The 22206-nt window shown below is 39.9% G+C and overlaps 1 protein-coding gene across 4 annotated transcripts; it reads left to right on the forward strand.

The window, feature by feature from the left end:
- Positions 1 to 5616: 5616 nt before the first annotated feature.
- On the forward strand, positions 5617 to 21868 carry LOC131217143 (serine/threonine-protein phosphatase 2A 65 kDa regulatory subunit A beta isoform-like). 4 transcript variants are annotated; one of them, XR_009157207.1, is made up of 15 exons: positions 5617 to 5827; positions 9571 to 9986; positions 10768 to 11014; positions 13327 to 13439; positions 13728 to 13807; positions 14015 to 14156; positions 14295 to 14375; positions 14577 to 14681; positions 15461 to 15643; positions 19105 to 19197; positions 20335 to 20474; positions 20553 to 20619; positions 20987 to 21076; positions 21281 to 21440; positions 21656 to 21868. XR_009157207.1 is itself a non-coding variant. In XM_058211925.1 (15 exons), the coding sequence occupies exons 3-15, from the start codon at positions 9594 to 9596 to the stop codon at positions 21326 to 21328; spliced, it is 1782 nt and encodes a 593-aa protein (XP_058067908.1). In that variant the 5' UTR covers positions 5690 to 5827; positions 6148 to 6237; positions 9571 to 9593; the 3' UTR covers positions 21329 to 21581. The 4 variants fall into 4 exon arrangements, 3 of the variants coding, with proteins under 3 accessions (XP_058067906.1, XP_058067907.1, XP_058067908.1); XM_058211925.1 differs by lacking the exon at positions 21656 to 21868 and adding an exon at positions 6148 to 6237 and having other exon boundaries at positions 5690 to 5827; positions 21281 to 21581; XM_058211923.1 differs by lacking the exon at positions 21656 to 21868 and having other exon boundaries at positions 21281 to 21581.
- Positions 21869 to 22206: the final 338 nt, after the last annotated feature.

Below are 22206 nucleotides of genomic sequence, written 5' to 3' on the forward strand. Positions count from 1 at the left end.
CTTGATATCAGCTTGATCCAAAACTTGTGTGGCCTCCATGAGGTTTTCAACAGTAGGTGTTCCATCACCACTGTTTCCTGTGGTGTGGTCCACTTGAGCCTTATCTCTACCTCGTTTTTCGGTTGATGTTATAAAATGATCTTTCAAAATGGATGGACGGCATGGATAAAACACATACATCAAGGTAGGCCCCACAGATCCCCTGCCAGGACCATTGGTCTCTAGCTAGGTGCTGATGAGGGTAGTACCCAATCCGCGTCCCTTGCAGACCATCTGAGCCGTACAAAAGGTGGGCTGCGTCATAAAGATCAATTGAGGTGAAAACCTGGATGGCCCACTCATCGGGAGGGTTAATAATCGGACTGTTGATGGTCTAACTAAATGGAGACTCATGCCACAAGTGGATTCATCCTTATTTCACCCCAGCTGATCTTATGGTGCAGCCCACCTTCTGAACGGCTCGGATGATTTCTCAGTTATCACATAAGTTCTTATGTTCGAAAATTTTCACGTGAGCAGCAGTCTTTGGAAATTGGCCCATCAAACTATGGCAGGCCCAGGCCCATAACAAGCCCATTCAGTCCAGTCTTGTTGTTTTAGGCCCAAACCCCTATAAACCTGGGCCTGCCCTGTTTACCAATCAAGCTTAAAAATCAGGCCCATACCTAACCCATGGCTGTCTATAGAAGCTCAAGTCAGACCCATATGTCGTAGACTCAAATCCACGTGCCGGCCCGCCAAGTTGCCAGCTCTGATTAAGTTACCACTCCGTCCGGCAAAGGTGGCAATGGCATGCATTTCAAGTGGTCGGAAAATCAAGCGAGTCCGCTCATCAAGAGCCAGTGGGCCTGATTTAGACAATCATATCACGTGGGGCCGCCTGATGAGTGGACCGAACTATTTTCACTGGCCGATCCTCATTTGGGGCCTAACCTTTTGAACATGTACAGTGTGACAACATGTGGCATGTCGGCACGTGTGCTGGGGTTGTATACTAACCGTAGTGTATGTGATCATTCATCCATAGAACATTTCCAGGCCATAAGATATTGTTAGACTCTAGACCCAGTCCATGAGAAAGAACTCGTACGAGCCCACTTGCTAGTGGCCCAATGGCTATGGTGTGGCCCATTTCTAGTGGGCCCACCTACGCTACCTATTGATAGGCACTGCTCGTGATGCATCTAACGGTCAGATCAGTGGCCCACCACTTATATGGGCCTTAGCCCAATCACACCAATCGGAACTTGGAACTTCGTAGTCTGACCAAAGAGTTATTATGCTGTGACTCGACTTTCAGATTGTACGAGCAGGGCCCATGGTTAGTGATCCGAACCATTGATATTCCTGACTCGGTAGGGCCCAGATAATCAGTGGGCCATCTTGCTTTCTGGGCCAGGCAATTTTAGTGGTGGACCCAACCTGAGAGCGGTCGATTGGCCTCAGCAGCTCTCTTTTGTACATGGAAGGCAGTCAGTTGACTGGGCCACCAATCAGGCCTTAGGGCCAGTCACCCATCTTAGTTTGGGCTGGACCTACATTCATGCTTTTGACCCAACTCACCCATTTCTGCCTTATCATTTGTGAATCGAGAAAAATCAATGTATTATGCATCTGTGGAACATGGCCCACTGGCCCATCTCCAGCCCAGTAGGGTCCAGCTTAGGCCTGAGATGGGCCATCTAGGATCTCCCGCCCGATTTTTAAACTGCCATTGTGGGCCTATCAAGACAGGCTTATTTGCATTTCAGCTTTTCTTCTCAGCCCAGCCTGGGCCTGTTGCCAGCCGTTGACTGTGCAACAACATGGCAAGTGTGATCTAAACCATTGATCCAGTGGACCCCACCATCCAACTAATCATGCACCATTATCTTCCCCATTAGATGCACTCAGAAAGGGGAAACAACATATGAGCAGGCCCATGGGGCCCAGGAAACCATTGTGGCCTATCAAGACAGGCCCATTTGTACTGGGCTTGGGCCCTGATATGTAAGACCCTACTAAGATGGGCTCATATCATTTTATATCCTGCAATCTTTCATTCCAATCATCCCTCATCCAACGCATGCATTACGCACATGGGTGATTGGTTTTCATTTCTCTAGATGTCTATTTATTTGTGCATGTGTGACCCACCTGATCAACGGATGGATGAAGAACACTTACAATGGGAAGTCATGAATACGGATTTGATCTATTTTCGAATTGGGTAGGATAGCACCCGGGCGTATCAACGTTTCATACTTAGCCTCAGGCTTACTATTCTAGGTCCATGCCAACTTGGTCCTTGGGCCTTTGATTATCCATCGGCTTAGTAAGCCCAGCTCAAACTCAATATAAATAAGTCATACTATTGAACCAGAAAAAACAACAAGCGATGAAACCAAAAATAGACAAAGCCTTTTTCAATCTTGATTTACTCCATTATTTTAGTCATGCCTTAATGGATGGATGTAGTGGATGTCGCATGGTCATCAGGTCTAGTATCCAATCCATTCATTAGAATTGTACACATATTGATGCCGTAGCTCAAGATTAGGTTGATCCATTGGTTAGAGGCCCACATTTTGCAAAACAAATGTACGGCTCTAAAACACTTGATTGAAGTTTTCTAACCAATCTACTTGTTTCCAATATTGGGGTCTACCTTCTAAGTGGACCAAATAAATTTTGGAGGAAAAAATGGAACCGACAAGTGGATGGATTTGATCCTGAACCTACTTACCATGATGGCACGTGTGGAGGTATATAGCGAAAAGCCTAAATTTACAGTTTTTTTTAATGGAATAATTAATAATTAATCAAACACGCTCAAAGTCTTTAAAATACTTTTTAGAATTAAAATTTAAAAAGAAATATTTTGTTAGCAAAGCCAATCGGATCTTTAATTTTTGTAAGTATATATTTTTTAAGATAAATTTATGAGTGATTAAACCTTAAATATTTCATGCATGCTACGCTATCTTTATTGAAGGTATTTATCCCTAGAGCTGTACATGAGTCAAGTTAGCTCGACTGGCTCTCTCAACTCAACCCGTAAAAACTTGACTTGCCTCATCTCAAAGTGGATTTGAACCAAGTTGAGTTGGTTTTTAGAGTTCAAAAAATTTTCGAGCTGAAATGGAGCTTGTTTGAGCTCAAATCGACTCATAGCAAATCTCAACTCGAATAAGCTTAATGACTTGATTGTTCTAATATTGATGTTACTCGCCAAGTGTTTAATTAAGTGCCTCAATGAAGTATTTGTCGCGGGTGCATACATCGTTCATTGGATCAGCTAGTAGTGAGGAAAGACTGGATACAAAACAAATTACTATAAAATTAATAATAATAATAATAAAACTTCGCATTATAAAATTGTCCTCAAATTATGATTTTAATATTACTCGCGGAGTGTTTGATGAAATACTTATAAATTACCATTATTATTTTGCATAATATGAACAATTGAATATTCATTTTATGTGTTAGAAAATGTCATACAAGCTTAAATTCAGCTTGAACTGGCCCGAGCTGCTGATCAAATTGAACCGAGCTAGCCAGTTGAGTTAGCCAATCAAGCTTAAGGACTGAGCTGAGTTAAGCTCAAGCGGAGGTTAGCTACAGCTACTGACTGAGCCAAGCTGAGCTATGCCAAGGTCAACCCCGATCAACTTGTACACACCACTATTTATCCCATACATTACTTCACACAAGGTTGTTATGCCTAAATCATCACGTCACTTCCATCAAATCATCGCTCTCTAAGAGGTTGACCTACTAGAGAACGGTGTAATAATGTATATTGAGAGACTTTAACATTTCTCTGTATGCACAGAAACATGTTGGCTAAAGGTTTATCTTTCATGTCAAATAAACACTTTCACTTAAAAGCATGAGCTTTTAGAAAAGTAATCACCTTAGATTTGGGCATTTAATCACTGCTTTTTTTTCTTTTTTTTTTTCTCATGCCATGGTCGCCTTAGATTTGGCCTTGCCTCATTTTCTGGCTCATGTGATAAAATATCAGTATAAAATGGATGGAGAGCGTGGATAATACACATGCATCATGGTAGGACCCACATAACACCGTCCAGTAGCTATGTCCCTACTGGTAGCGTCGACATCCAATCCTGATTGTTCGGCCATGCCTGTATATGGTGAGACCGACCTGATGGACGGATACGTGCATCACACCAGCACACTTGTAAGGCCAGCATCTGTACAGAAGATCTAAGCCGTCCACTAGACAGGGTCTGCCACGCTCATCTATTGGTTGAAAAATCGGCTACTCGTCAGTTGACCTGCTTATGTGAAGAATGGACGGATGAGAAAACGAGAAAGGACCAGCCACTTATCGTAAGTAATCAAAACAGCTATTTTTTCCATTAACGAGTCACGTATTTAGAAGATCACGTCCGTACAAAAAGGTGGGCCACACCACGACGATCACCTGATATGAAAAGTAGGATGTAGATTCGTTGTATCTGGGGAACCGCCATGATCAGTGCAGCCCTGACTATAGGGCCCACCTTCATGTATATGTTTTATATCCACGACATCAAACTGCTTTGCCAGCTTATTTTAAGGCATGAGCTCAAAAAATAAAGCAGATCCAAATCTCAGGTGGTCCACATCATAGGAAACAATGGCGATTGAATGCCGGCCGTTAAAAAATTAGTAGGGCCCACCAGAATATTTATTTGCCATCCAATCTGTTGATAAGGTCACACATACCTGGAAGAAGGGATCTAAAACACAAATATCAGCTTGGTCCAAAGGTTTTGTGGCCCCTGGAAGTTTTTATTTATTTATTTATTAATGATCGGCATTTAATCACGAGTGTTTCCTGGTCCACCTGAGTTTTGGATCTGCTTCATTTTCAGGGTCATGCCGTAAAATGACACATTAAAACGGATGGATGGCGTGGATGAAAAACACATACATTACAGTGGGTCCCACAGTAACGGATCCACCGACCGTTGGTTCCTCGGATGCACTGAATCCGCGTCCAAACTGAGCTAGCCACACATCTGGAGGGACGCGTGTCAATATAAACGGACCACGGGTGGTATGACGCAGTGGACCGGTACACCCCACCCATTTTCGGACGCGGATTGGTACTACCCCCACCAGAGCTTAGGCAGAGACGGACGGTCCTGGGGGGGATATGTGGGACCACCTTGATGTATTGGTTTTATCCACACCGTCCATCCATTTTGAAATACCATTTTAAGGCATCACCCCGAAAGGGATTTAGATCTAAGAATCAAGTGGACCACACCATAGGAAAGAGTGAGGATGGAATACCAACCATTGAAAGCCTCACGGGGGCCACAGAAATTTCATATGAAGCTGCTTTTATGTTTTCCCTCCATCCAGATCTATCTGACCTTATAAACAGTTTGGATGCCAAACAAACATCACGGTGGGTGGGCCTCAGGAAGGTTTAAACGGTGGGCGTCATTGTCACCGTTGATTCTGTGGTGTGGTCCACTCAAGACTTCCATCCGCTATGCATTGACATGATCTGTGAAAATGGCGTGGATAAAATACATACATCACGGTGGGCCCCACAGAGCCGTTCCCAGGACCGTCGGTCTCTAGCGAGGTCCTGATTGGGGGGTGGTACGCAATCCGCTTCCTAAATGGATGGACGGCGTGGATAAAACGCATGGATCATGGTGGGGCCCACCGAGCTTTTCCACCACCAAGCTGGGTGTTGTTGGGGTCGCCACCGAAGCCGAGTCCTTTTTTCTCAAGACAAGAAGGAAAACGGAGCTCTCTATTGCAGAAGGCCGAAGCTCTCTCTCTCTCCACAAATCTCATCGGCCTTTTTCTTCTTCAGGTACGGATTCCTCTCTCTCTCTCTCTCTCTCTCTCTCTCTCTCTCTCTCTCTCTCTCTCTTCTCAAAACCCTAGATTTCTTCAGATCATCTTTTCCTCATTCCACCCAATTCGCAATCTACACTAATAATCTTCGGTCGGTTCGAATCGGATCGACCGCTTCAGATTCGCCTTCGTACGATCCGTTCGATGCCTTTTTCTTCTTTTTTTTTTTCCGTCCATTATTGGCGAGCGTCTTCGTTGAATTCCAACTGTTCTGATCCGAAATGCAATTTCTGAAAATTTTCCTACTTGTTAATTTTCATTTGTAATTCTGTGTAGTGATGCTTGCAAGAGACTGGTAAAAGCACCGATAAGAATCTGTGGTGGTTGACAGATCGAAGGAATTCATTAATCTCCGACAGTTAACAGGTTCTTTTTTTTTTTTTTGCGGGGTTTCTGTTCTCTTATTTATTTGATTTTCCAGATCTGTTGTTGTCATTTGCTTATTTTGCTTCGATCCATCTCGTTTCATCTAGAAATTATAGGTTTTTTCAGCTGTTTTGATATATTCTTGTGAATGTCTCTTCCGTTAGTTTTCACCATATAACTTGTTTTTGTGTGTGAATTAGCATGGGGCAGAAGGTTTGAGAGAATGCTGGCCTTGGATAACGTGCCTGGCTCCCACCATCAGATGGCATGTTTTGTCAGAGATCTGGCCTTTCATCAGTTAGGTTACTGTGAACATGTCCTGGACGTAAATAGTTTTTTTTTGCTGACCAGGCGAGTCGAACTTGTATTAGAGAAATGGACAGTTGGAAAAGAAGTCCAACAGTTCAAATTCATTGAACGTGTGCAGTTTAGGAAGTGAGTTACTACCCTGAATTTTGGTATATGGCGTGTTCACAGGTTTACCTGCCTGATGAATGGCAGAGTATATGGAGTGTAATTTTTGTAACAATAGGAGTGAGAATGAGGAATTAGTGAAGATAGCTGACCAATAAGTTTCCCAAAATGTCTACTTTCGATATCTTGGGTCGATAATGAGAGTGGAAAGTTTGAGAAGGATGTTGCTCATAGAATTCAAGCAGGGTGGAAGAAATGGAGATGGATCTTTGGAGTTCTATGTGATCGTTGTGTACCACTCAAACTGAAAGCGAAATTTTATAGGATGGCTATAAGACTAGCTGTGCTTTATGGGATATAATGTTGGTCAGTTAAGGAACAACATGTTCATAGGATGAGTGTAGTTGAAATTAATGCATTTGAGGAAATTTAGGAGTAGCACCAATAGGCAATAAGATGAGGAAAAGTAGACTTAGATGGTTCAGTTATGTGCAACGGAGACAAAGAACCACATTAGTTAGGACTTAGGAGGATTGAGTTGGTACAAGATGAAGGTTCTAAAAGGGCAATGAAAATGCCCAAAAGGACGTGGATGGAGGTAGTAAGAAAATGCTTGAAGACCTATGGTCTAAATGAAGTTATGTCCCTTGACAGAGTGGAATGGTGGAAAAAGATTCACTTAGCTGACCCCAATTAGTTGTTATAAGGTTTAGATGAGGATGACTATGATGTATTGGCTATTTAAGTACATATTCTTATTGCATTAGGGCTGAAACTCTGATACATATTGAAGGACCAAAATCGATAATTTTGGTGCATGGTTCCATTAATAATTTGAAAACTCGACTCAACTCAAGAGTCTATTTGGTCGAATTTACTAGAAGACTCGGCTGAAAACACAACTGGACTTAAACATGGGAATGGTGAAAAAGTTAAAATTTGAAAAGATGCTTGGGCGATGGATTACTCCTTTGTGATTGAGTTTCCAAAGTTAGCCAAATTAGCGGTGGATATTGATATTTCGGTGGTGGGCTGTTGGTTTGCTAGTGGATCTTTGGAGGTGTGGTCACCTCCTTGTTGTCAGATTCTTTCGGATGAAGACTTTGAAAACTTTTTTCTCCTCCATCAAATTCACATTTGTATATTCAGTTCACGAAGAACAAGATAGGATGGTCTAGCGGATTGAAAGTTCAAGGCATTTTTTTTAATTTCATCTTTTTACGCTTTGGTGCACCCTCCCTCGCTTGGGGGTTGTGTTCTGACGGCTTGGCTATGGCGGTATGGGCCACCCTCGGAAGTGGCAGCTTTTTTTTTTTTTGAGAGGTAACGATAATTATTAGAAACCACAAACAAAGTGGGAAAGAACACAAAAAACAAAAAGAAAAGGAAAGACTAAAGGCCCGAAAGGGCTACAATGATGTAAGGATCAAAGTCCTTCAAACCCGAAGCCCACTCAGTAACCCAAGTAAGAGCCCTATGGAAGGTACAATCCATCGCTTCAAACTTATTCTCAAAGCACCTTTTATTTCTCTCACCCCAAACAGCCCATAGGATAGCCATTGCAGAAATTATGGCATTTTTGTGGCTTGTTGCTAGAAACAAGATCCTAACTATCACTATTCTTAGAAAGCATGGAATGGTGATTCCAAATGTGTTCTTTTATGCAAGGCTAGTGTGGAGACGGTAGACCATCTTTTCATCCATTGCTCTTTTGCCTGGTCGGTTTAGGAGTCTATCCTATCATCCTTCAAGGTGTAGTGGTGCATGCCCGCTTCGGTGGATAGTTCATTGGAGACTAGGCATGGGGTTTTCTTTTTGAAATAAGTTTGTGTGGAGTGGCATATGGCAATTTTGGTGGCCTTTTGGTCTATTTGGGCGGAAAGGAATGGGGGATGTTTCAACGAGATTCCAAAAAGTTGGAGGGCAAAGTTCTTGGTTGCCGAATGGGCTTCTTGTAATGCACTTTTGAAACATAGCAGCTTGCTTTTTGCTAGATATGGCTATAAGTTTTCTGGTGCCATCTTGTTGCCTTCTTAATAAAACCCCTTTATCTTTATTATTAAAAAAAATGACTGGACCCAAAACTAAAAATTAAATAATTAATAATTATTTGCAGATATAACATATTAAAATGCATAAATTCATAAAAATTCTGAAAAGTTAACACAAAACCCAGGAAAAACTGAGTACCAGTTTTTTACCCGACAAGAATTGAAAAGGCTTTAACGAGTTTCTCCTCAGGTTGAGTTGATTCTATCAAGTTTGAATTCGACTCTATGAGTTTTTAAACTATCATGTGGTAAGCTGAAGTTGTTTATCAAGTTGCATATGCTACAGTAGGTTCTAACTGATTTGTACTATCAGTTCTATTAAGTCTGATTGTGTAGTGTGCATGAACCTTTTGAGCAATGCTGCAGTTTTCTTGTCGATTGTCCGTGATGGTGCAGGAGGGCCCACCCTTTGCTAACACAATCCGTCAATCTCATGAGCCCAGTTGTGATTGTGGATTGGTGATGCTATGATATCTCCTGTATCAGATTATCCCAAGCTGCCAGTGTAAATGGTTAATTACAACAAATGGTTCACATTTAATGGGGCAAAATTGAATGGTCAGCAACATCTGATGGGAAAGATCTTTGATGTTTGTCTAACCCTCCATGGAACCTACCATATGAACAATTTGGATTTCCAAAAGTTGTGTCCAATATGTACAGTTTGTTTGTCTGCTGAAGAAATGTTGAATTGAACATTGTATGTTTCCTCCTAGGATCAGTGCCTTTTTAGTAATTGAGTGTAGCCTCTCTCTCTCTCTCTGAGACTGCTTGTAAAGGGGAGGTTTGTTGCAATTGAGGCTGTTGATTGAGGTTATATCTCTCGGTCATTTAGTTTGTGGTTCTTATTATTATTTTTTTTTTTCAGCTGCCAAAAACTTGGGAAATCTAATGGCTATGATAGATGAGCCACTCTATCCAATCGCTATTTTGATAGATGAACTGAAAAATGAAGACATTCAGCTGCGATTGAACTCAATCCGCAGGCTTTCAACCATTGCACGGGCCCTTGGGGAGGAAAGAACTAGAAAAGAATTGATTCCTTTTCTTAGTGAAAACAATGATGACGATGATGAAGTACTTCTTTCAATGGCCGAAGAATTGGGGGTGTTTATTCCCTATGTTGGGGGAGTGGAATATGCCCATGTTTTACTTCCCCCATTGGAAACTCTTTGCACTGTGGAGGAAACTTGCGTAAGGGACAAAGCTGTGGAATCATTGTGTCGTATTGGAGCCCAGATGAAGGAAAGTGATCTGGTAGATTGGTTCATCCCTCTGGTAAAGGTAAGCTCATTGAACTTTATTCACTTGTGCATTTTCTTTGGTTCTCTTCAATGGTTGGTCACTGCTGGTCTCACTTTTCTTGATGAGATTTTGATTAGCAAACATAGAGTGATTCTAATTTTCTTGGATGTCTTGTGGTTAGTTTACAATATTCTTGGAAATGTGATTTCATTTTGCTATTCATGGCTAAACCAAGAAATCTCGCATCAAAACCTTTTTCATGTGTCATGATCTTGCTCTTTAAACTGTAGAATACAGATAAATGTAGATATAGACAACCCATGATAACTGGATCATTCGGAAAAACTGGAATACCCAACTCAGATGCTTGGATATTTGCACAAGGTATCCGCTACACAGAGGCTTGGAATTCTAATTCAGAAGGGGTTTTGAACTCCTGACCTGGTAGTTACATAGAATCTAGAGAGAAGCACATAGATTGGACTGCTACAACCTTTGCCCGGCCCCAATCTTTTCTGCATTCATACCTGTATCCATACTGGGGTGCAATAGTCCAAAAGAATATGAGTTTTGCATTTGTTTTTGAGATTCTAAAAGTATGATCACATTTGTTGCATCGTGTCCAGTCCAATGTTTTTTTTTTTTGTGTTGACTAACCTATATCATCTTTTGCCCTTCAGAAAAGAAAAAGAAAACCCATTGCTTTAGTGCTTTTCTTGCACAGCTTTCTTTCCTCAAGTTTTCATATTTGACACTTTTAGTTTGTTGCATTTTTTTTTTGTCTATTCCACTTCTCCTTACAATAAGTTTGAACCTCCAGAGGCTAGCAGCAGGGGAGTGGTTTACTGCTCGAGTTTCCTCATGTGGACTGTTTCATATTGCTTACCCAAGTGCACCAGAGTTGTTGAAGGCAGAATTACGTTCTATATACAGTCAGTTGTGTCAAGATGATATGCCTATGGTGAGAAGATCTGCTGCATCAAACCTAGGAAAATTTGCTGCTACAGTTGAACCAAGCCATCTGAAGACTGATATTATGTCTATATTTGAAGATCTAACACAGGATGGTATTGACCTTTTTCTTTCTTACTGATTTTATTGAAGATTGATGGATGTATATTTGAACATGCTTCTGGTTTATGCCGTTGCCTTTTAGTAGTTATTCATTATCATCCACACCATCACCATTGTCATCCTCATCATCATAGCCTTATGCAAGCTATTTGGGGCTGGCTTTACCTCTTTTTTTGGGCCAAAACAGGAATTCTCATGGTAGCTTGGCAAAAGTTGGATGGCTGGCTTTGCAACTAACATGAGCCCTCCTTTACTCAGGCTGCGGACTGCGGTCCATGTGGTGCAATTGCTACCAAGTGGAATTGAATACCTTTCTTAGTTACTATGTTTGTGAATTGATACTTCCTGTACTTCATTTTGGTCATGTTAGTGTTGAATTTATGTATAGAATGTGCTTGATGCGCTTCTTAATCAATTCTCCTTCAATTGTACTTCATTTTGATTATGTTAGTGGTAATTTGTTTTATAGAATAGATGCTTGGCAGCATGCCTCTTAATCGATGTCCTTCCAATTGCCTTCCACTACCATTATATTGTGGATTCTGTATGCAAGAAATTGAGTAGGTACGGTGGGGTAGGGAAAATATGGGAAGGTGATCTGGAGGTTAGCTCTTTTGGCCGGTATTTGGGCTCTATGGGGGAAGGGAATAATCAATGTTTTCAAAATTGAAGTGAGTCAATGGCAGAGGTATATAGAAGGGTTAAGTTGGAGGTTATGGGGTGGGCTTCATGTCTCAAGTCCTTTGTAGAGTGTAATCTTTCCCCTTCATGTTGGGCATCATCAGTGTAATTTGCCTTAGATTTTTTTTTCTTTGGCTCTTTTTAATAAAATATCCTTACCTTTCAAAAAAAGAAAACGAGGAAGAAAAGAAGAAATTGAGCAGGTAATTGTTTCCATTGTTTATGATTGCATTTACTAATTGCATCCACACTTCTATAGCAAAACATGACATTTTTTTTTTCTCGTGCAACAGTTTTGTTGTTGCATCTGCAATCTACTGTCGATGTAAGCAACCCAATCCTTTGAATGAAAATTGTAAATAAATAGACAACAGGTGTGAACTTATGCAACCAAGGATCTCTCAAGCTGGAAACCTCATTTCAGTCTTTAGTGTGAACTCTAACTCTCCCCAACTTTACACGTTTCTAAATGGTCAACATTCTTTCTTCTTTCTAGTCATCTCTTTGACTTCTCATTAGTTAATTGTAGCTTATTTTCCAATGCTGGGGAAAAGGTAGCCCACACATTAGCCCAATATTTCCTTGAGCAATCAACTCTAATTTTATGTACGAGTTGGTGACTGTTTCTTGATGACATTTCCTTATTTCCACTAACACTAACAAACAAAAGAGAATCTTTATTGCATGGGAGAGGTCTCAGTTTCAATGTACAAATCTTTCCTTGCCATGCTTTGAGTTGCCACTATTAACCATCAGTCCATCCACCTTATATGAGATCCAGAAGAAAAGGAGAAAGATCCAAGGGCGTCCCAAAATTTATAATGACAGTCTTAGTTATGGTGGATTGATCTCTTACTTGTGCATCTGATGACGATGCAAATCCTTTATTTCTTTTAAGGTGGAAGGCCAAAGCTCCCATTGTTGTCGAAAGCACTCCTTGTCCTTGAGCTTTGCAAATCTTCTATCAAGATAAGCTTTTCATAGAAAGTGATTCATTCAATGCAAATTCATAGGCAAAAAAGTCCATGATACTAGAGATCATTTAACACCTCATGGGGGGTTGGGCTCAATATTTGTAAGAGGGAATGAAGACATGTTTTTTTTTTAATTTTTTCGAATGGAGGTTCTGGGGTGGTATCTCATGATCCTACTCTTCCTTTCTCTTTTGTGCTTTGCCATTTTGCTTGATTTTAATAAAATTTCTCTCCTACCAGTCAAAAGAGATATATTTTCTCTTCGCTTGTGGATTAATGAAATGTTCATTTTTTAAAAATATACCCACCAAAATGGCCAGGAATTTTATTTTTTTATATAAAAAAAACAATGAAAGTTGCACCAGAAACATTCTGTCTGAAACAGTCCGGAACAGACAAATGGCCAAAACAGACTACAGAAAACTGAGACTGAGGCTGCTACATTTCTATATTCGTAGCAAATGTTTCTGCCATTTCAGCAAGAACAGAACAAAATTTACAGCTGTCTTTTGCATGTGCATGTCATGATGGTTTAACCTTTTGGTCATTACATTTTCCTTTCATATTACCGTTCCACACACACACACACATGTTCCATTCATATTCTATCTGACCTCTAAGAATGTACTGTTTGATTTGCTGCTTTTCAGATCAAGACTCCGTTCGGTTGTTGGCTGTTGAGGGATGTGCAGCACTAGGGAAGTTGCTGGAACCGCAGGACTGTGTAGCTCACATCCTTCCTGTCATTGTTAATTTCTCTCAGGTATTGATATCACAGATACGAATGCTTTTAATCCCCTTGATGCTTTTGTGCGTAGGCAATTTTCATTGTTTATTTTTGTTAGTTACTAGCTAAATGTGCTGCTTTCAACGTTAGGGGAGCCATATGTTGTGAAATAAATATAATTATCTGTTAACTATTCAAATTAAAGAAGATGATTGTTTACATGACCAACTCCCATCAGAATGAGGTTGTAAGATATGTGATTTTGTATTGATGATGTTATTGAGTGCCATTAGAGTTCACATATGCTTTGTTTTTCTTGAGTAGGACAAGTCTTGGCGTGTTCGTTATATGGTAGCAAATCAGTTATATGAGCTATGTGAAGCTGTTGGCCCTGAGCCTACCAGGTAATTCTGTTATAATTTTGTTTTATTCCTCAGTTTTTGCATATAGTTGTTGTTTTGTTACTTTATGTTCACCATGCATTTTATAGCTTTCCTAAGGAAAGCCTCATATTTTCATGTATTGAAATGGTATGTTACACGTATTGATTGCTTTAGGCACTTCATCCCTATATGAGTGTTTGATTGATGGTGACTTGCATATGGTTTAAGGGCGGACTTGGTGCCTGCATATGTGAGGCTACTTCGAGATAACGAGGCTGAAGTACGTATAGCAGCTGCAGGGAAAGTGACGAAATTTTGCCGCATCTTGAATCCACAACTTGCAATTCAGCACATTCTTCCCTGCGTGAAGGTAAATATGCCTTGTGACACGTTCATGCAGTTTCTTTTTCTTTATTCTTCACGTTTTGGTTTCTTCCTAGGCATGAAGTCGCTCTTTATTGCGTTGTTTAAAACTTTAAATATGCTTCATGAACTTTGTTCTTTTTAGGAATTGTCATCAGATTCTTCACAACATGTTCGCTCTGCTTTGGCTTCAGTAATAATGGGAATGGCACCGGTCTTAGGGAAGGTAAGAATTACGTAATTGTTGTGTATGGGGTTGTTCAATTAAAAAAAACTGATACAGATGATCATGTACTTTTATGTGTGTAAACTGTTAATTTTAAAATGCACACTAATATGTCAATTTCTTTTCCTCCCAAAATACCCTTTCTTTCATTGTTCATCACCTGCATATAGACCAGCTAACTGTTGCATGTGATTTTCACAGGATGCAACTATCGAGCAACTTCTTCCAATTTTTCTTTCCCTTTTGAAAGATGAATTCCCTGATGTTCGGCTCAATATCATTAGCAAGCTTGATCAAGTGAATCAGGTTTGTAAGCTTCATCAGTATCTAGTTCTGGTTTTTATTGATTTTTTTCAGTTAGTCATGGTTGCAAATTATAATAATGCTAATATTATTAATACTGTTAAGGGGATATTCACACCTACTCTGTTTTACAGGTACACCTTTTCTGCTTCTGGTAATACGATAGTGCAAATACATACTATTGCATTTCCAAAGGAGAAAGGGTGTCTCTATCCACTAGGGTGGGTGTGTTTAGTGGCTCCATATTGACAATAATATATTATTATTATTTGATTATTCATTTTAATTTTGCAATACTGTTAATCCTAGGTTCCTATTCTGTCCATTATTATTCAGCCTCTGTTTCTCTTTTATTATTTGCGTTCAAGTTCTCTTTCTTCTGTGTAGTTTTGCTTACTAATTAGTACTGAAATTAGGTGTGGCAATTTAATGATATTCTTGCTCATATTTAGAGAACATAGGAGCTTCCACCAGCACGCTTCCTCCACAACTGCCCCCCAGCTACTTTTTCCAAAAAAAAAAAACCCAACAACTGCCCCCTACTTTTATGGCTTTTTTCTGAACATCATGGCTTTCATGTTTAGAGCAGTGTTTTAAAAGGCAATCGATGCATTTGTCTCAAGGTCTACCCAGTCCCACGGGCCTAAGAGGCATGCCCAAACCCGGCCCAAATACTTGCCCAGTCCAAAATCCCAACCTAAAGATCTGTTTGAGTTGGAAATTTGGATACTTCTAAAGAAAATGCCCTTTTTTCCATGTATTGATGTGCAGTTTTGTTGCAGGTTATTGGAATTGATCTGTTGTCCCAATCACTTCTACCGGCAATTGTTGAGCTTGCAGAAGATAGACATTGGAGGGTTCGGCTTGCTATAATAGAGTACATCCCCTTGTTGGCAAGTCAGTTGGGTGTAGGATTTTTTGATGATAAGCTCGGTGCCCTGTGCATGCAGTGGTTGGAAGATAAGGTTTGTTACATTCATTTTTATAGGACTAATGAGAGGTTCTTATTGCTTTCAGTTCTGTCATTTATTGAGTTTTTGATGCAGGACAATTGACCACTTGCTCTAAAAGCTCGAACTGATAGAGCATGGCGAATTAATCCCTTCATCTCATAGCCCAGGCCCCACATCACATGGGTTAGGACCTCGGCCGAACCCCCCTTGTGGGCCCCACATCACATGGGTAATGCCTCACAAGAGCCACCTGCCTCACACGGGCCGCCCACCCTGGGTGTATCCCCACATCCCACAGGCTACCCCACTCGAACGTGGTGTGAAAATGCCCCTGCATTAGTTTTTATAGGTGCATTTGGCCAGTTCCTGAATTACAATTTAGATGCACTCTGGTTAAATACTAGTCAACCTAAATGATGTTTGAAAAAGTTACATTGTTTGGATTGCACAATCCCATTGACTTGAAATATTGTGTAAGGCCCCCAAGATGCTATTTCCTAGTTTCTATTCCAAGTAGAAACTAGAATTGCAATTTGAAAAGTGGGCAAGATTCTTTTGTCATGTGATTGACTAACTAGGATCCTCAATACCTCAAATGGAAGTTACTCTTTTGAGGTTGTAGGCAACCAAACATGGAGTCCATACGATGTATGGAACAAATGCAGCCTTAGGTCATAGGAAATCAAACATGGGCCCATGATTAGATGGCACAAAAGCTACCTCAAATGTGAACCGACCATTTTCATGGCTATTGATGAACTGGTTCAGATTGTCCACTCAGAGTGATTGTTGAGAACAATGGGCAATCAAGGGTGGGGCATACATGATAAACGGTCAAGATCTATTATCATAACTTTTCTAGTATTAATTAATGTGGACAATCACCATTTATGGGATGGCTAGAATCACCCATTAAAGTGATTCTTGAGAGTTATTGTCAATCAAATGTGAGAATTACATGATAGATTGTCTAGGCCAATTATCAAAACTTTTTTTTGTAATCTCGATTGTCAATTTTCTTGGTCATTGAATGGTTACCCAATCAAAGTGTTTCTTGAAAGTTATGGTTAATCAAATGGGTATATATGATTGACGGTCCAGATCAATGATGAAACCTTTTCCACTACAACCATTCTGTATCGTCCATTGTCCTAGTCACTGATCAGATGGTTAGAATTGCTTGATCAAAGTGATTCCCGAGAGAGATAGCCAATTAAAGGTACTGCCTACATGATAGACTCAGAGATCAAACCTTTTTTTCACATAATTAATCTAGATCGTCCATTTCCTAACCATTATCAGATAGAATCATATGATCAAAGTGATTCTTGAGGTGCTCAGTCAAGGTGGGGCTTATGTGATAGATGGTCTAGATCATGATTAGATCTTTTTTAGCATGATCAATCTTGATTGCCCATTGATCAGGTGGTTATGATCGTGTGATCAAAGTGGTTCTTGAGATCATGGTCAATCAAAACATGATAGATAGTTTAGTCAATTATGATTTATGAGAACCTTTTTAGTAAAAACAGGATAGACCATCCATTTTCCTGGCCGTTGTTTGGATGGTAAGAATCACCTTATTAAAGTGAATCTTTAAAATTGTACTCAATGAAAGTAGGGCCTACATGATAAACGGTCAGGATCAACAAATAAACCTATCTTAGTAATCAAAGTGATTGAATGGTTAGAATTACCTTATCAAAGTGATTCTTGAGGGTTGTAGTCAATCAAAGGTGGAATGTAGATGATAGATGGTCTAGACCAATGATCAAACCTTTCTTAACATAATTAATTTGGATCCTCCATTTTCATAGCCATATATCATATGGTTAGAATCATCCAATCAAAGTGATTCTCATATCCACTTTTATCAGTCATTGATTGGATGGTTAGGATGAATATTGCAATCCCATCTATCACATGCATCTAATGCTACATTGACTCTAACTCTAAGAAAATGACATACCAAATTGCATTTTGTATTGTACCTGCAAAACAGATGCGCTGGCCAAACAGACAAAGCGCAGTGTGCAATTAACTTTCAATTGTGAATTTGCAATATACTATTTGAAATTTTTAGTAAAATTGTGTGCCCAAATGCTTACCTAAAGTATTTAGTTGTTTTAATTATTTTGTTTATAGACTTAGTAACTTACTATTGCTTGCTCCTTTGAATTTAGTCTTTGGGATCAAATTCTTGTAATCACAAAGTAGGAAAGAACTTAGTTTTATACAAAGTTCATATCAAAAGTCTCTACTGTGGTTAAAGAATTTCCAACAACACAAGAAACATCATTGTTAAAGAGAACAGTTTTGGGACTATTCTGACTGGGCCATTGTCATCCAAGCATTCAATCAATGTTACCAAAATCACCAGCCCCCTCACATAGTCACATTTCCCATTCCAAATCCACACCAGCCCCCTCACATTTCCCATTCCAAATCCCACTATCTGGGTGATGGGTCATATGCGATCCAGATTGCTATTTTATGAATAAAATAGCAATCTGAGGGAACTTAATAGTAGTACCAATTGGCAATAGGTAATAAGGTGAGGGAAAGTCGACTTTAGATTGTTTGGTCATGTACAATGGAGACCAAGAACCATGCCGATTAGGAGTGAGTTGGTACAGGTAGAAGGCTCTAAATGGGCAAGAGGAAGGCCCAAAAGGATGTGGATGGAGGTAGTAAGACAAGATTTGATGACCTATGGTCTAACCATGGTCTGGCCCTTACTAGAGTGGGACGGCAGAACAGGATTCATGTGGCCGACCCCAATTAATTGGGATGAGGCTTAGATATGGTGATGATGATAGCTGTTTTATGAATCCAAAATTCTGGTTCTATACTCCTATTGTAGATTAACATGTAATCTCAATCTATATTCAGAATGTCAAGATTTATTGCTGAATCCAGTGTCTACCTTTTTTATTTATGTAATATCATATATAATATTATGCGTGTGCAACCTATGATAAAAACATTCATCATTTCATTTATAAATTAAAATATCAATTTGTTTATAAAGTATATTGTATGCCTTTAAAAGAAAAGGTATTTTATATACCTAGTGTATGAATCGTAGCAATTCATTAATTGGGATAAGGTTTAGGAGATGATGACGATGATGTATTGTAGCAATCCATTCAATCCTACCCCTGGTGTAATACATTGGAGGAAGTAGTGTATTATGTATCCGTTCCCATACCACATACCAGAGTTACCCGTGATCCAGATGATCATGTTTTCAATCCCATAGACAACAACGTACCTAGTTCTAATATCTTCTCAGCCATATTGCCCATCCTCCTTGGGGAAGATCTTTTTGTTTTTGCTTCTAATTATCTTTGTTGTTTCCTTATCTAGTGATTGGAAAGTGCTAAAATAGCGAGGGTCACACAACTTACAATGTTTATGACATCCTATCCAGTAACAATTCTTTGCTAACTAAAACACGGAATGTTTTGCAGGTTTACTCAATTCGTGACGCAGCTGCTAATAACTTGAAGCGGCTCGCAGAGGAATTTGGCCCAGATTGGGCAATGCAGCATATAATTCCACAGGTTTGTTTTGATGATCTGAAAAATATTGTCCATGGTCACAATTTCTCTATCCTCTTATGCATGAAAGTTTTAGCATACTGATCCTCTTTATCATGACAATATTGTTAGGAAGGTCACATTTTTAATTCCAACAGATGTACAGCATGCCGAATCACTCACTGAATGAAGCTAGATGTAACACATGTTCATAATTCTTTTGGCATTTGATTTACCATCGGTGGATAAGAGTTTTTTCAACCGATATGCATTACAATATCAAAATTGGCATGGCTGTTCAAACTAACAAATATTGATATTCCTCAACTCGTGCTCTATTACCGGGCATCATTATACATTGATTCAAAGTGCACGCACACAAGCATGCCCGTGACACATGCGCACAACCACACACACCCACACACATGCACAGACAACACACAAACACTTGTGTGGAAGTTCTGATAAATGCTTAGTATGCATCATGGAGTTTTCCAGTGCCTCTTAAAGCATCTGTATTTCAATAATGCCGCTCTAAGCAAGCCTTCTACATCTGCTTCCTAGTCATGTGTCTGCTGCTCTAAACCGTGCGCACGCGTGCACACATTTCAAATATTCCAGTTTAGACTGCCTCATCCCCATGAAATGTTCTAGTTTAGATGGCCATATAGAGGGTGCATACTTTATAATGCGATGGAAGTTTTGATAAATGCTTATGCATTACGGAGTTTTGTAGTGCCTCCTAAAGTATCTGATTTAGATAATGCTGCTTTAAGCAAGCCTTCTACATCTGCCTCCTAGTCATGTCTCTGTTATGAATCATCTACTTTTAGCTTATATAAATCAGATCTCTCACCATCTTGGTACCTTCTAATCCAGTATGGGAATTCCTGAAATAGTCTTAAAATAATTCAGAATTCTGAAAAGAAAAAAAAATGCACGTTATAGAAAATACTAGGATTCCCTCTGAATGTTTATCAGCAATCCAAGTTTCAGTATATGTTTTGTGATTAGGTACTGTTAAAATCTGGATGTGTGGTTATTATTATCCTTTTATGTGTGATAGACATCTTGCTTCATGTGACAGTTTTTTTTTTTTTTTTTTTTTTTTTTTTTTTTTAAAGAATTCTCTAATAAATTGATTAGCATGTCGTCTCATAGGTGCTGGACATGATTAATAACCCACATTACTTGTATCGGATGACCATCCTGCATGCAATTTCTCTACTTGCCCCTGTCATGGGTTCAGACATCACATGCCAGAAGCTATTGCCTGTGGTCATTAATGTCTCAAAGGACAGGTAATGCCACTACCTTACATCCCAAGAACAATTGCTATACAGACTACATGTTCTTATCAAGTGTCCTACATTTTGCAGGGTACCCAACATCAAATTCAACGTGGCAAAGGTGTTGCAGTCCCTCATACCCATAGTCAGCCAATCTGTGAGTCACAAGATTAGTTACTTGGTTAGCCTTAACTTGGAAGTATTATATAATGCTTGATCAAATTCTCCGACCCAGTGATAGTGGTTGCATCCACATAACAATAGCCTAAAGCATGCATAAATCTGGTGGGTCCTAGCCATGCAATTGAAATTGACAACAACAACCATCGGATGAATAGCAGTTAGAACCATTCAGTGGGGAAGATTTTTGGGGCATGTCCCCATCCACCATGAGGTTCACCATATGGATTACCAAACGTGGGGAGACCCACTTGTACAGTTTGTTTGGACCCAAATGGGTGTTGGATTGAACATTGTATATTTTTTACACTATTGCCAATGGGATTCCACTTTCATGGTTGCAGGTGGTGGAGCAGACTATTCGCCCCTGTTTGGTCGAGCTCAGTGAGGATCCAGATGTGGATGTGAGGTATTTTGCCAACCAAGCACTTCAGGCAAGTGATCAAGTCATGATGTCTAGCTAGGCAGTCTTTTTTCAGATTCTTTTTACTGATCTGCAGCAAGTTTCTGTACCTATATTGTGTCTTGAAATTAATATCTGCCAACTAGAATTCCCGCAGATTGATCACTACCACATCATCGCATTGTTTTATCCCATTTTGACGCTTTCTTCAATTGCTTGCCTGTCTTCTTTTCAGAAGAGTTCTACTCAGCCAACAGATAAGAACCTCTTGTCCAGGTTTTAGTGTGAGATTATTAGCCAATTCTAATGACTACAGTAGAAGGTCATTGAATGACACATCAGACTCCAAATACATACCGGAAAAGGAACGGACTTTTAACATGCTCAATACAATGGTAAGGATTTGTGATGGTTACCAGGAAACTGTTTTGTGTCAAAACACTGAAACTTTCGGTTTTGCTTCTGTAACTGAGAAGAGCAGATATTTCATGTCTGTTGACAATTCTTTGGAGCCAGTTAAGTGTATGATTTGTGGAGTCGTGCAGTTCTGTAAATGTGGGGCCAATATTTCAATGATCCAGACTTGATCTTAATTGCTCTCAATGGTTAGGTGATGCCACCAAGATCTTGATTGGAAGATCCAGCCCTTAAAGATTCATTAAAAGCACAGGATTTTCTGCTTGTGGGGCCATGGAGGGGAGATCCAGACCATTGGTCTAAAAGCAGTGATGTGGATGGGCCATACTTATCTTGGATTCCACGGTCAGAACTCTTCGAAATTTGGCCCTTATTACATTGAATGTGGATTTGTTATACTTTGCTTAACTGCCTATTTGTGGGCCACCAACCGAGTTGGAATTGTCTATTGTTGGTAACTTCCAGGGCACCATTTAACAAATCAACAGTTTGGATCACCTAACTGTGGGTCCCCACATGCAGGTAAATTGATACGCTCTAATTTGCTGATGAGCTGTAGCCTTTACTACCCTACTAACCGAATCCATTCTCTAATTCCATTCTCTGCGGTTGCAAGCAGCCCATAGGGTGGGTCCAGTTTGTACGCTAAGTTTGGGTCAATCCAATGTTGAGGTGTCCAACCTTTTTATTTAAAAGAAGGAGAGATGGTCAGATGCCAGTTCGATTCCCCTCCCTGTCATTACC

This window comes from Magnolia sinica, chromosome 10 (genome assembly GCF_029962835.1).
Source record: "Magnolia sinica isolate HGM2019 chromosome 10, MsV1, whole genome shotgun sequence".
NCBI lineage: Eukaryota > Viridiplantae > Streptophyta > Magnoliopsida > Magnoliales > Magnoliaceae > Magnolia > Magnolia sinica.